At 53.0% G+C, this 14,827-nt stretch overlaps 1 protein-coding gene across 1 annotated transcript in view; it reads left to right on the top strand.

The window, feature by feature from the left end:
* Positions 1-7,064, top strand: part of FGF18 (fibroblast growth factor 18) — a 38,048-nt gene extending 30,984 nt beyond the window's left edge. Inside the window, exon 5 of the mRNA XM_030822370.1 lies at positions 5,979-7,064. Coding sequence (XP_030678230.1) covers positions 5,979-6,245 — 267 coding nt within the window. The 3' untranslated portion in view covers positions 6,246-7,064. The remainder of the gene's footprint in view (positions 1-5,978) is intronic.
* Positions 7,065-14,827: the final 7,763 nt, after the last annotated feature.

The following is a 14,827-nucleotide window of genomic DNA, read 5'->3' as shown; positions in this document are numbered from 1 at the left end:
TCCAGCCGCACTGCCCACACCAACTGAGGCTTCTCAAAGAGCAAAATAATAGTAATCCGCAGAGCGCAGCTCCGGGATGCCGAGGAGTGGTTTTAATTAGTGATTCACTTTCCGCCGTTGCGAGGCCGGCCGGCCGGCCGGCGAGGGGGGTCGGGGCCGGGGCCGCGGACTGGGGCGCGGGCGCCGGGTCCCCCTGGCCTGGCCGGTCCCCCTGGCCTGGCCGGTCGTTTCCTGTGGCGGCGCGGCCCAGCCCCGCGTCAGGCGCTTTGTTCTCCTGCCCGCCTGGGCCGCCTCCCAGGCCCAACCTGCTTTGAGTTTTCGGCTCGTTTTTCTTTCTCCCCCAGCAGGGGCCAGCGGCACCCGCCAGTGCCCGTGCCCACGCCGCGGCCCGCCCTCGCCGTCTGCGCGCTGTTCCCGGCATCTTGACCCCAGGAGGGCCGCGCGGGGGTCAAAAGAGCAGCCCCGTCCCCTCGGGCCGCCCCCCCCACCCCGCCGCCGGCCGCCTCCCGCCCGCGGGCTAGCCGCTGAGTCACCGCTTCCACAGGAGCCGGCTCCGATTTCCTGCCCCCTCGCCCTCTCTCCCGTCATTAATATTGGTGACGGTTCAGCTGGCGCGGCGCGCCCTGGCGCAGCGGAGGGAGGCCCGGCCCTGGCCCCCGACGCCTCCCCTGCTCCCGCCGGGGTCTCCATGCCCGCCCCCATCCCTTGCCAGCCTCCTGTCTTCTGGGCCCACCCGGGGGACTCGAGGACGCCCCCAAATCCACCTGTCCAGGCTTGACCTCTGCCCCGCCCAGCGCCCCCTCGCTCTCTGGCCCCCGAGGCGGGAATCTGGCTCCTGGGCTGCGGTCTTCGCTACAGCCTCCCTGCCCAGTCGGGCCTCAGGTCCTGGGAGTCCCCTCCTGTCCTAACCCCTGCCACCGCCTCTGTTCTGGCCTCCTACCATCCCGGAAATCGTTGCCCCAGCCGCCTGGTGTGTGGCTTCTGCACCTCCAGGCCTTTCCCTGCTGCCCACCTTCGGCTTTCTACAGCACATACAGCATTGGAGGGCAGCACATGACCTGCCCTCCACCCCCACCCAGCTCCAAACCCATTCATGGGTCCTCCCACCTTGCTATGGGACACCAAAGGCCCTGAGGAGCCTCCCCGGGCACATGGATTCCTTATGCTCCAGATGCGTGGCACTGAGCACCGCTGTTCCATGGACGGGGCCTTCGGGCACTGTCCATGCTGTGCCCTCTGCCAGGACTGCCCTTCCCTCTGTCCACTTGCCCTGAGTCCTGGCTGGTCATTCGCTGACCCCTCTGTCAGCCCACCCACCCCGGAGCCCCACAGTCCCTCACACAGCCCTCTGTTGCCTGTCTGCTGACCTGGGTTGTCACTGTTTGTCTTTGTGCCTGCATCCTCTGTCACACTGGGAGCTCCCTGAGGGCCGATTCTGCATCCGTTCATTTGAGTTCTGTGTACCTGGCCAAAGGGCTCCGGGGGCACCAAAGAAATAGAAACATGGTTCCTGCTGTCTGTGGATTGACTCTTAAGCTACAGCCTGAATTATCCACATCAACCCAACGGAATCTAAGCGCCCTGGCCTTGCTGAGCCTCAGCGTCCTCATCTGTAAAATGGGAATGATAATCTGGGCACTTAGTAGGCAGGTAGGCACTTGGTAAGTGTTAGTCCCTTTCCCCTTTGGAGCCAGGTCACGAGGTCACTTCTTCACGTGTGGGAACGCCTGGTCTCAGCTCCAGTGCCGACTCCTTTGGAGTGGCTCAATGGGGCAGCTTCCTTGGGCCATCTGTGTGCCAACCCTGCACATCTCTGGCCACAGCAAGGGTACCTGCATCGAGCCCTTGACAGAGCTTTCCAGAGGTTGCAGGCCCTTGCTGGAGTTACTCTTTCTGCTGCATTGTACCAATCAGATGCCAAAGCTCTGTCCCCAGCCCCTGCATGCTCAGATGGCCCCCCTTCTCCTGGCTACCCCTCTGGAACCCATGTCACCTGGCCCAGGAGGTGGTGCTTCCTTTCATTTTGTAAACAGTTGTTGAGTGTCTACCATGATGTGCTGGGCATTTTTTTTCCCATCTCTGGAGATGCAACCCAGATTGTATTTTTCTCATCTGCCGCCACCTGTTGTGATCACTGATGAGTCCTTTTTGGGGCAACATAGAGCCACAGACCTTTTCAGGGCAGGGGAGCGCTCTGCCCACCAGCACATCTTTGTTAAGATGGCTTTGGTTGCAAATGGCTGAAACTTAACCTAAAATGCCTTAAGCAAAAAGGGAATATGGGGCTTATATAGCAAACAACAACAACAACAACAAAAACCAACAGTCCAGGGGGTAATTCTAGTTTCAGGTAAGACTGGATCTAGGGACCAGATGAGGTCATCAGGATTCCATCTTCACAGATCAAATAGAAGGACTAGGGCTCCAGTTTGGGAAGCAAGAGGTTGGAGGTGGTAGTAGGAAAGAGATCAAATTCTGCTACATCATCAGGGTTCTGGGATGGAATATTCACTTACTCTCTACATACTGATGCTTCTGCCTTGCCTGAACCAATTAAGTCAGACTTTCCGGGGGTCGGGCCCAAGCACAGGTGTTTTTGTTTTTGGAATCTCTGCTGTGGTGAGCAGGGTCATAGAGGTAGCCAGGAGCAGAGCAAGTGTCAAGCCGGGGTGTAGCCTGCTGTTAGCTTCTTATCCATTTTTGCCTGAGGTCATGGAGGGGAACTTGTGATCATCATAGCCCCAGGGCTGGTTCCCAAGATTCGTGAATTTCAGCCCAAAGCTCAGCTCTTCAACCCTTTTAAGTAAACCCAGACGTGCATTGAGCCCGTGTGCCTGGCACTGGGTAGCTCCTTGTACATCCAAAACCTTGCTTCGTGCCAGTGGTGGCTATGTGGGCCTGAGGGACGTGAGATGTTTTGATGGGCAGCACCTGCTCCTCCTCACCTTTTTCCCTTGCGGACCTCTCTGGAACTGGGCAGAGGGGAAGTGAGCTGCAGTGGCTAGGGCAAGTTCAAATCCCAGCTCTGCCACTTACAAGCTCCATGACCTCAGGCAAGCCGATTTGCTTCTGAGCTCTGCTTTCTTCTACCAAGCAGAGTCGAAGAAGAGGGTGAAATGCAGTAATGGAAGTAGCAATGTTTGGTCTGTAGTTGGCAATCAATAAATGGTTAATGAATGAGTAGGGAGTCCAAGTGGGCTAGACAATTTCTAGGGCTCAGCTTGCTTTGTCTCCCTAATCAGTGTGTCTCAGGAGGGAACTCTCATAGCTTATGATTGTCTCTGGGACATTTATAACAGATCCAGGAGGGAGAGTCTATTTTCTTCAGGAGGAAACCGCTTTAATGTGTCTTCCCACCGTTTCCATCCTGATGAAAATGCATTCAACCCCAAATGCTCGGGGCACCCCTGTCTTGAGCTAAGGCCTGTGCTCAGCAACAAGAGAACTGAGAAGCAGCCCTGACCTCAGCAGGCACTTGGGCTAATGCGGAGGCAGGCAGATATGGAATTTCTCTGTTGGGGCATGGGGAGGAGGAATGGGGTTCAGAAGATGGAGTATGTGAGCCCAGTAAGGCTTGATACTTGGAGTCTTGAATGAGGAAGAAGAATTGTCCAGGGAGATAAAGGGCAGTCCTGGAAGGCTTCCCAGAGGAGGCAGTTTTTGAGCTGAGCCTGGAGGGATGAAAGCCATTTTCCAGGCAGTGGCAGGTATTCTGGGATGGGGGAGCATCATGGTGTAGCCTTTGTTCTGTTTGCTCCGACTGTTTGGTTAAGACCCGGCAAAGAACCTGGATTCAGGTTGGACACGCAGCTTCCAGAATTTTCCATGGGGTACCCAGAGCCCAGGGACCACTCCTCTCCACCTGCCTTGCACACTTACCCTGGCTTTCCTTACAGTAGACCTTCGCTGCTCACGCCACCCATACTGTCCTCTGGGTCCCACATGTGTGTCCCAGGTCTGCCCATGCCTGTTCTGCAGCCTCCTCGAAAGATCTCATCTTCCAGAGAGTGTTTTCTTACCCTGCCTGTCCCTTTCTGCAAAGTTCAGCACTTTGTCTGGAGGGCCCAAGCTTGCCCTCCGCTCAAAGGTGAACGTTCCTGGAAGCTCCAGCCTGTTTTCCACTTCAAACAAAAGGCTGGAACTCGCACCTCAGTCTCCACACACAGCCAGACCGCTGGGCTTCCAGCTTGGCTGGGCATCCGTCCGTAACGAGGAGTGGGCCCGGCCTAAATTTGGAGATGTTACTTGGAAACTCGAGTGCTGCTAATTCAGGCCTTCCAACTTTGTGTGTTTCCCACTCTTCCCCATCGAGCAATTCGGCTGTCTCAGAGAGGAGACTAACACCCTGCCTCCTCACCACCCCCTGTCCAGACCAGATCCAAGGGAGGCACGCCAGCCCTATCGGGAACAGCTGCCGTTCAGGAATAATCTAGCAAGCTCCTACTGTGTGTCAGATTCATTTATAAACATCACTCCCACAGTGTCTCTATGATGCAGAAGTCATTGTTCCCATTAGGTAGGTGAGGAATTTGAGGTTTACAGAGTGGGACTGACTGGCCTGAGGTTACACAGGAGAAGTGTTAGAGGTCATTTGTTTTCTGACTCCAAATCTAGTGCTCCTTGCCCAGCATATTCAGGCTCCCAAGGGAGTTCACACGTCGGCCCAGGAGCCTGAGATCCCACAACCGACGGCACAGTTTGGAGTTTGGCCATGCAAAATCTCTTATTTTTGGAGGCCCCCACCTTACTTCATACCAAGTATTAAAATGCACCACATCCCACATGACATGTAATTTATATTTAACTAGATCACAGTGGAGTTGAGTTACAGCTGAGTAGCTGATTTAATGTCAGGTTTTATGCAAATCTATCAGGACTCATTTCTGTTGTAAGCGATAGAACACAGTATCACCTGTTTTAAAGGAAACGAGCCATTATTGGCCCACATAACCGTGAGGTGACTTGAGCTTCAGATATGGCTGGATCTAGAGCCCAAATGATGTGACCAAGACGTAGTTTCTCTCCTTCTCTCCTCCTTGGCTTTGCTTCATCTATGCTGGCTTCACTGTCAGACAGGATCTCCCCTCATGGTGATAAAGTGGCTGCCTCTGCTTCAGCCTTGCAAACTCCTCCAGTTTAAATCCACCTATGTTTGGGGTTGCCTAGAAAAGGTCTCAAGGAACACTCTGATTGGATGGCTTGGGTCACTTGCTCACCTGTGAGCCAATCACTGAGGCCAAAGGGAAAATATTGTCTGAATGTCTTGCTCTGGTAGGGATGAGGTGGAGCCCCTGGGCTATGAGGGTGGAGAGTGGGGAAGGAATAGATTTCTGAATGACGTTGGGAGTCTGTTACCTAATTGGAGGGTGGGGGAAAGATGCAGGGGCCGGTAACAAAAGTTTACTCCACAGATCCAGGAAGTGAAGCCTCTCTCTCCTGTGCTGCCCCAGCCACAGCCTCCTGCGCATGCCCCTTGTACCTGCTGTCCCCTTTCTTTCCTCCTAACAAAGAGTCTCCGCTTGGCCAAACTAGAGTCAGGCTCCTGAACCTTCTGTTATGCCCCATCTGTGCACTTCTTTGTAAAATCCAGTTTTAGCAAGAGCCCTGCTAAGTCAGGTTAGTAAGAACCCCCCACTCTTGATATATGATCAGGGTCCTCATCCTCCTCCATCCCCCAGGTGATGTCTGGTCACCCTGGCCTGTCCTCAGCAAAATCTCTGTTAGGTGGCTTTAGCCAGAATCCCCCACACCCTTGATGTTTCCTCTTAGTCATTTTCCACTCTGCTCCTTGGCTATAAACCCCCACCTGCCTGTGCTGTATTCAGAGTTTAGCTCAATCTCTCTCCCCCACTGCAAAACCTCATTACAGCTGTCCCTACAACAATCGCAATGGTCCTGAATAAAACCTTCCTCACTGTGCTTTAGCAAGCATCACTGAGTCATTATTTTCTTGAACACTCCCCCTCTCTCCCCTGCAGCCCGATGGCACCAGCAAGGAGTGTGTGTTCATCGAGAAGGTTCTGGAGAACAACTACACGGCCCTGATGTCGGCTAAGTACTCCGGCTGGTACGTGGGCTTCACCAAGAAGGGGCGGCCGCGGAAGGGCCCCAAGACCCGGGAGAACCAGCAGGACGTGCATTTCATGAAGCGCTACCCCAAGGGGCAGCCGGAGCTTCAGAAGCCCTTCAAGTACACGACGGTGACCAAGAGGTCCCGTCGGATCCGGCCCACACACCCCGCCTAGGCCACTCCGCCGCGGCCCCTCAGGTCGCCCTGGCCACACTCACCCTCCCAGAGAACTGCATCAGAGGAATATTTTTACATGAAAAATAAGGAAGAAGCTCTATTTTTGTACATTGTGTTTAAAAGAAGACAAAAACTGAACCAAAACTCTTGGGGGGAGGGGTGATAAGGATTTTATTGTTGACTTGAAACCCCCGATGACAAAAGACTCACGCAAAGGGACTGTAGTCAACCCACAGGTGCTTGTCTCTCTAGGAACAGACAACTCTAAACTCGTCCCCAGAGGAGGACTTGAATGAGGAAACCAACACTTCGAGAAACCAAAGTCCTTTTTCCCAAAGGTTCTGAAAGGAAAAAAAAAAAAAAAAAAAAAAGAAAAACAAAGAGAAAGTAGTACTCCGCCCACCAACAAACTCCCCCTAACTTTCCCAATCCTCTATCCCTGCCCCAAACTCCAACAAAAATCGCTCTCTGGTTTGCAGTCATTTATTTATTGTCCGCTGCAAGCTGCCCCGAGACACCGCGCAGGGAAGGCGTGCCCCTGGGAATTCTCCGCGCCTCGACCTCCCGACGACAGACGCCTCGTCCAATCATGGTGACCCTGCCTTGCTCGCAGTTCTGGAGGATGCTGCTATCGACCTTCCGTGACTCACGTGGCCTAGTACACCAATGATAAGGGAATATTTTAAAACCAGCTATATTATATATATTATATATATATATAAGCTATTTATTTCACCTCTCTGTATATTGCAGTTTCATGAACCAAGTATTACTGCCTCAACAATTAAAAACAACAGACAAATTATTTAAAAAACCATGAGGCGAGTGGTGGCTGGTGGCAGGGCGGGGGCCGGGTGGCCTCTGTGTCTTATGCTTTCTGGTTGGTCTGTGGTCTTTGCACTGAGAGCTAGGGCCTTGCACATTCATTCATTCATTCTTTGAATTCAACATTACTATGCACCAGGCGCTGAGAAGGCAGCCTTAGAACCGATGGAAATCCTTGCTTTCAGGGCGATTCCATTCTAATGGGTCATTGGTTCAGTGGCCTCTTCAGTCATTTGTTCATATGCATTTACTCATACCTCTTGTGCCAAGGCTCGATTCTAGACCCTGGGGATTTATCAAAGAACATGGAAGAAAATCCCAGCCCTCAGGGAACTTCACTTCTAGTAATTCATTGATTCATTGCTTCATTTGCTCATTTATTGATGGATTTATCCATTCAATAAATATTTCTTAGGCACTTCCTAAGCGCCATGCACTCTTCTAGGTACTGGAAATTCATCAAAGAATAAAACAGACAAGAAATCATGCCTCTCAGAGCTTGCAGTCTAGGGATTAATTGAGTCACTTGTGTCTTCCACGTCAGTGTTTTGCCAGGCACAGGTTGAACAAGGGAATATGGTGGGAGGATCTAGATCCGTTTGGGACCTGGTGTGTCTGTCCTCAAACTCCCATGGGCTGGAGCTTGAGGAATCTGGTGATGTTACCTTCCAAGAACCCATCCTTCAAGGTCTTATTTCCCAGGGCCTGTCCCAGGATGTCAGGGAGAGGCCAGGTTAGTCTCGGGCTTGAGGCAGATTGAAGGTTAATGAGTCCTCTGCCCTGAGATTTGGGCTGTGTGAGCAGTCAGGCTTAGAGTGGGGTACTGTTTCTGTTTTTTCCCCTCCCCATGGCCTCCAACCTAAGTGTCTTCGTGGGGCAAACCATATATTCCTGGTGGGGCAGGAGGTAGCCTGAGGCAGAAGGCACCTCTGCTGCTGGGGTCCTGTGGCTGTCACCTGCCTCCCTTGAAAACTCCCCCCACCGCCAGGGCTGGTCAGGAGAGGTCCCCATGAGACCCTAAGGAGAGGTGGGGGCAGAGGCAGTGGGGAGGGATAGGAGTGCCTTCTCTGCAGGTTCCTGGCTGGAGTTGGCATTCCACTTCTTCCGAGCACAGCTCTTGGTCTTGCCCTCGCTCTCTGCGTCATGAAGCCTTATCCCTTCATCCCTGGGCCCTGTCCCGCATGTCTGTGGCTCATCCTTCTGTCCATCACAGCACACTTCTGTAGAGTTTTGTGAAGCTCTTTAGCTGCACATCTCATGGTGTTCTCAGGATGCCTTTATTACCCCCATTTTATAGATGAGGAGGCTGAGTCTCAATAACATTACGCCACTTCTCCAAGATCACAGAATAAGAAAGTGGTTGAGCCTGTGTCCATATCTCAGCCTCTCCAGGATGGCGACGGCTGCCACTTGGAGAGTGCCTACCATTGTCGGAACCCCTGCTGGGGGCTTCAGTAGGTGCACTGCCTGGGTATCCATCAGACAACTCTGCGTGGGAGGTGGGCATCCCTGCATGGGAGGTGGGCACCCCTGCTTCCACACTGGACAGAGACTCCAAGAGAGTATCAGCTTGCCCCAGGCCTCACAGTGAACAGGTGACAGCCTGAGACTCTGGCTGATAATTACAGTGATTCAGGTTGTCATCGATGGAGCACCTGTTCCGTGTCAGCTGCGTTCACTCTTCTATGTTATTTTATTTAATGGAAACAGTAACCCTAAGAGATGGGTGTTTGCTAGAAAATTGTGGAGTCAGAATGCAATCAGTCATCTGCTCATTCATCCAAAAAATATTTATTGACTTTACTCTGTGCCTGACACTGTCCCAGGGGCTGGAGATACAGCAGTGAACTGCACAGAGCCCTGGTCCTCATGGGGCTTCCATTCTATTAGGGAAGGTCAGTAGTAAAACAGATACAAAATATAACACCAGGGAGTGGCAAATCATAAGAAAAAAATAAAACGTGGTGAGGGGATAGAGGATGCTATTTTAGACGGAGTAGTCAGGGGAGGCTTCGGACGGGGGATTTTTGAGCAGGAAGGAAGCAAGGGAAGGGTGTTCCACAGAGAGTACCACAGCCTGGAGGGCTGTCGTGGGATGAAGGGGGCCAGAACATCTGGAACAGAGTGGGTAGGGTTGGGGGGAGAATTGGAGGGAGCAGATCATGACCTGAGCTTTTACTTGCAGTGAGGTGAGGAGCCGCATGTGATGTGCCTTACACCTAAAGGGATTGCTCTGGCTACCGTGTGGAGGAGGATGGGCAGCACCTAGCCCAGCTGCCCAGCACCATAGCCTGGGCTCTCCCTCTGACCCAGTGCTGCCTCCTGCCGCTGGCTTTGATGCACCCCGGCCCCCAGCACAGCCCAGGCCTCTGTCCTGGGTCTGCAGGCTGCTTGCACATCCTGTACCAAAGACCTTGCCTTTCCTCCATCCCTGGGGGCAGTGGGACCAGCGTTCTTTCCTTGTCCTGGCTTTTAGCGTCCCTGATATTGGAAGATGTGGGCCCAGCTTTTGTTTACTCTAGACAGAACTTTCTGGACATTTCCTGAGCTATGAGTATGTTGATGATAAGCACAGTGGGCTGGGGGGGCACGTTTCCCAGCCACGGATGCTGCTCCTTAGGCACGCTTGCTTGAGGCAGGAGGCTAGCGAGGGTTGCCATAGTCCAGCTGGGTAGGAACCCCAGGGATAACAGCTATGACTTTTGGAACACCTACTGTGTACCAAGCACAATCCTACTGGGCCCACTCCACCAGCATTTGAGTTGGGCAGTTTTAACCCTACTTTATAGAGCAGGCTCAGAGAGGTAGAGTCACTTGCTCTACCTAGTCCTCTAATAAATAGAGGAGCTGGGGTTTGAACCCAGGCCCTTCTGTCTCTAGAGCTATAACGTGACCCAAGTCCAGATGCTTGGAGCTCTTGGCATCTGTCCAGGTTCCAGTCTTTTTCCCTTGACCCCCTGATTCTGCCTTGGCATCCATCATTTCCCAACCCACCAGAGGGCGGAGGCAGGCGTAGACCACATTCCCAGGTGCCGATGGCAGCCCTTCTCCCACCCTCCACACCCTCCCCAGGATGTTTCTGTCATGGGGACCACAGAGACATGGGACCTGGAGCGCTTCAGTTTGCCTTTGACGTGGCCACTCTGCCAGCCGCGTGACCTTGGGTAAGGCACGTCTTTTCTGTGAGTGGCGTCTCTCATCATCGCAGTCGATTCTACCTTGTGGGGCTAATGTAATGCTCCAGAGAGAGCACAGCAAACACCTGGGGACGATTCCTGCCCCAGAGAGGGGAGAGGATCCAGGCATGGGACTTTATCCTCTCATGCTTCTCTCTCCATCTCATTGCTTTAGAGAGGAGGGTGCCGAGACCCAGAGAGGGGAAGTGACTTCCTCCAGGTCCCCCAGTGAGTTAATGACAGAGCCCGTTAGATGACCAATTCATGGCAATGATAGTGGGTGGGGTGAGTCGGGGGCCCCTTCAGCAGCCAGCCAGGCCCTTCTTCTCATCCTTCCCAAATTTGCAGCAGAGGGCAGTGGGGAGGGGGCCCTCACCATCCGCCCCGCCAGCCCTATAATGGTGCAGAAGGTGAGTGAAGATCGAGCCTTGCCCTAGCATTTCAAGGGGAAGGCAGGCAAGTATGGTGGGAAGGGCCCCTGAATCTGGGACAGAAGTGGATTTGGGGACAAGGGAGCTCTCCCCACCTCCCCGACCCTGTGCATTGTTTGCAAGGGTGCTCTGCCCACCTCCCCCACCCTGTGCATTGTTTGGACCCAGTGTCTTCTCTCCCTATGATCACCCCTTGCCCTCCTGCTCTATGCCCCCCTTTATGTGCACACCTCCAGCTTCTAGTGCACGGTTCCTGGGGCAGAGTAAGCTCTTGGTCTCTTTTCTTTTCTTTCTTTCTTTTTCTTTTTTTGAGACGGGGTCTCACTCTGTTGCCAAGCTGGAGTGCAGTGGCACGATCTCGGCTCACTGCAACCTCCACCTCCCGGGTTCAAGCGATTCTCCTGCCTCAGCCTCCCAAGTAGCTGGGACTACAGGCGCCTGCCACCACGCCCGGCTAGTTTTTGTATTTTTAGTAGAGACGGGGTTTCACCATGTTGGCCAGGATGGTCTCCATGTCTTGACCTCATGATCTGCGCTCCTCAGCCTCCCAAAGTGCTGGGATTCCAGGCACGAGCCACTGCACCTGGCCAGCACTTGCTCTCTTAGCTGTTACTCTGATCTCATTTGATTGACACAATAACCTGGCAAAATAGATGTTAGGATGTACATTTTGTAGATGGGAAATCTGAGGCCCGTAGAGGAATGTAATTGGCCCAAGTTCCACGGTAGAAAGTGACTGAGCTGAGATTTGAACCCAGATCTCCCTGTTTCCACTCTTCACCTTCCCAGCATTCCTCTCCATCCCTGCCTTTGCTGGGGTGAAGTGGGGAATAAAGCTCCAAAGCTGAGGGCCAGAGAAGCAAGTGGCCCTACCAGGGTGGGTGGGGAGGGCCTTTCCCATGACAAGTGGGAGAGGCTGTGTTTTGGGAGTGTACCACCGATGCCAGCCAGGTGAGCTGCAGGTGTGGGGAGGCGCAGCCCCAGGCTGTCTGAAGGACACTGAGGGGATGCCCTCCTGCCTGCCTGCCCAGCTGGAGCCTAACAAGGCCAGGCTGGGATGGCCCGGGGCTTGAAAGCCCCATAAATGGGGCAGAACCCTCCCTCCCCAGCAGCAGGATTGGGGCTTCCAAAGAACAATAGTGAATTAGGTGCTAAAGATGTGAAGGCTGCTCCCCAACCATGCAATTAGCTTGCAGGTCTGTTACAAACATTAGGCAGCCGAATTGGGGACCAGATGGCGGCAAGGCTCACCCTTGCTGTCCCAAGACGGCCTGGCTTCCTGGCTGAGGTTTCCAGCTCTGGCAAGGAGGGAAGGCGGCAGGTAGCCCCGGTGTGTGACCCCCTGCAGAGCAAGCAGCCATTAATCAGGCATTCCCTCCCCTCCCTGGGGCAGCTTCACGACCCAATTAGCACTTGCTAGAATTTCTGCCCTGCTCTTCCAGTCTCCCAGGCTGACCATGCTGCAGCTGCAGGCCCCGTGTCACCCACCCTCTGGGGTGGGTTGGAGGTGCAGCTGATTTAAAAAGACTGTCACAGACCTCAGTCTCTTTCCAGTACCAGCTTGATGGGAGCCTTCCCCCAATTCTCTCACTTAATTCCCACCACAATCCTCCTGGATACTTATTTTTAATCTGCTTCCTACTGATGAGGAAACTGGGAAACAGAAAGGAGGTCACTTGCTCAAGGCCATCTGTGTGACTCCCCAAATCCTGCGCATGACTATTATGACACAGAACAGCGCCCCCACTCCCCCAACCCTCATGCCCAGGAGTTGGTGTGACTCCTGTCTTACATAAGGACGGAAGATCAGAGTGGCAAGGTGACTTTCTCAAAGTTACAGTTATTAAGTGGTGAAGCCAGGATTTGAAACCATGTCTGTCAGGTTCTAGAACCTACTTCTCCTCCCCTTCTGCACCTTCACTCCTGTTCCTGTGCTATTCAGGATTCTTTTGGCTGCAAGTGACAGAAACGCACGAAAACCGACTTAAACCAATAAGGACATTTATTGGCTTATGTAACAGAAAAGTGCACAGCCCTCTGGTTTCAGGCAAAACTGGATCCAGGTGCTCACTCTCCTCTCCCTGCTTTCTGCTGTGTTGGCTTTATCCTCAGGAAGGCTTTCCCTGCTGTTCTAGGCTTACTAATAACTTCAGCAGAAAGAGAACTAGTAACTTAACATATCTTTCCCAGAGGCTCCAGTAAAAGTCCCTGGGTGGACTCTGATTGGTTTAACCCTCTCTCTTGAGTACTCTTACATCAGTCACTGTGATCAGGGAGACAGAATAGTTTAATTGTCCAGGCTTAGGACAGGGGCCAGTCCCTGGAGCTGGGCTGGGGAAGGGATAAGCCAATTCTACCCAACGATAAGGTCTGAAAGTGGGAGGGGGTGGCTTCCCCAAGAATATGGAAGTGTTGTTACCAGAAGAAGAGGTGATCACAAAAGCAAGAGAGGTCTATTTTATTTTTATCTTGTTTTATTATTTTTTTTTTGGAGACGGAATCTCGCTCTGTCGCCCAGGCTGGAGTGCAGTGGCGCGATCTCGGCTCACTGCAAGCTCCGCCTCCCAGGTTCACGCCATTCTCCTGCCTCAGCCTCTGCAAGTAGCTGGGACTACAGGCGCCCGCCACCACGCCCGGCTAATTTTTTTGTATTTTTAGTAGAGACAGGGTTTCACTGTGGTCTCGATCTCCTGACCTCGTGATCCGCCCGCCTCGGCCTCCCAAAGTGCTGGAATTACAAGCGTGAGCCACCGCGCCCGGCCGCAAGAGAGGTCTATACCAGAGGTTCTCACTCAACTGTGCCTCAGTCCCCGGGAGAGCTCGTGAACACACAGATTGCTGGGGCCCACCCCTACAGCTTCTGCTTAAGTATCTAGGGTAGACCCGAGAATTTGCATTTCTAGCAAGTTCTCAAGAGATACTGATGTTGCTGGTCTGGGGCCACATTTTGAGAACCACTGTTCTGCCCCCTTCTTTTACACTCACGCTCCTGCCTTCTTTGTACAGTATCGCCATACAAGGATGTGTTCTAGTCCCAGGCCAAGAGGCACATGGATACTGTCATCTTACGGAATCCATGTACGTATTCCAAGAGCTCTTTCCTAATCCGTCTGCTGCAGAACGCCCCTCTGACTGCCTGTGTTTGCTCTTCCCACCCACTTCGCACAATACTCTTCTGCATTTTACAATGGAAAGGTACACCTCTTACTGGCCCCACATTTCATTGTGTGTGTTCCCTGGTGTGTAGAAAACTCCAGACTATGGAATATAGGGCCCATCTCCGTGTGGGGAACTCCCTTGAATCCTGGTGCCATGCATTCGTGGTAAGGGCTCAGGGCAAAATGCGGCCCCTGTTTTGGCCCATGTTGAGCTACTCTGAATTCTGTTGTACAGTCAGGTGGGGGGAATATTGACAGTTTTTCTTGAGTTACCGCGTGTCTTTCATTCCCCAAATATTGTCCTGGAATGCATTCAGTATTCACTACTAAGGGAGGGTCTTATGATAGCAAGAGAAACATTGGCAGTAGAAGTAACTCATGGTTACTTCAGGGACACAAACTCATGGCTACGTTCCATGCTGTCTCTCTCTCTCTGACTCTCTCATCCATCCATTTGTCAATCTCTCTGTCCATCCACCTACCTACCTACCTACCTACCTGCTGACCAACAAAATCATCTCAGAATCACAATGTTTAAGATTTGGAGACAGCATGCTGGGAACGAGGAATGCCCGGAGCATTTTCTTATCCATCCCTTCCTTGCTTTATAGCTCTGTATTTTGCCCAGTTCTAAAGAGAAGGAGGTAAAAATGTTCCAAACTTGCTCTCTACTGATTATTTTTTAGTAAATGATCCTGTCTTGGAGGGAAGTTTGTGGTTTTTTTTTTTTTTTTTTTTTTTTTTTGAGACGGAGTTGCTCTTGCCAGCTGGAGTGCAGTGGCAATCCCCCCCCCCCCCCCCCCCCCCCCCCCCCCCCCCCCCCCCCCCCCCCCCCCCCCCCCCCCCCCCCCCCCCCCCCCCCCGTGTTTTTTTTTTTGAATGGAGCTTTGCTCTATCGCCCAGGCTGGAGTGCAGTGGTGCAATCTCTGCCTCTGGGGTTCAAGCGATTCCCCCTCCTCAGCTTCTCAAGTAGCTGGGTTTACAGGCGTG

The sequence above is a fragment of the Nomascus leucogenys genome, chromosome 2, assembly GCF_006542625.1.
Source record: "Nomascus leucogenys isolate Asia chromosome 2, Asia_NLE_v1, whole genome shotgun sequence".
NCBI classification, from domain to species: domain Eukaryota; kingdom Metazoa; phylum Chordata; class Mammalia; order Primates; family Hylobatidae; genus Nomascus; species Nomascus leucogenys.
The sequence above is the reverse complement of the archived record's forward strand: the minus strand, read 5'-3'. Positions and strand labels throughout refer to the sequence as shown.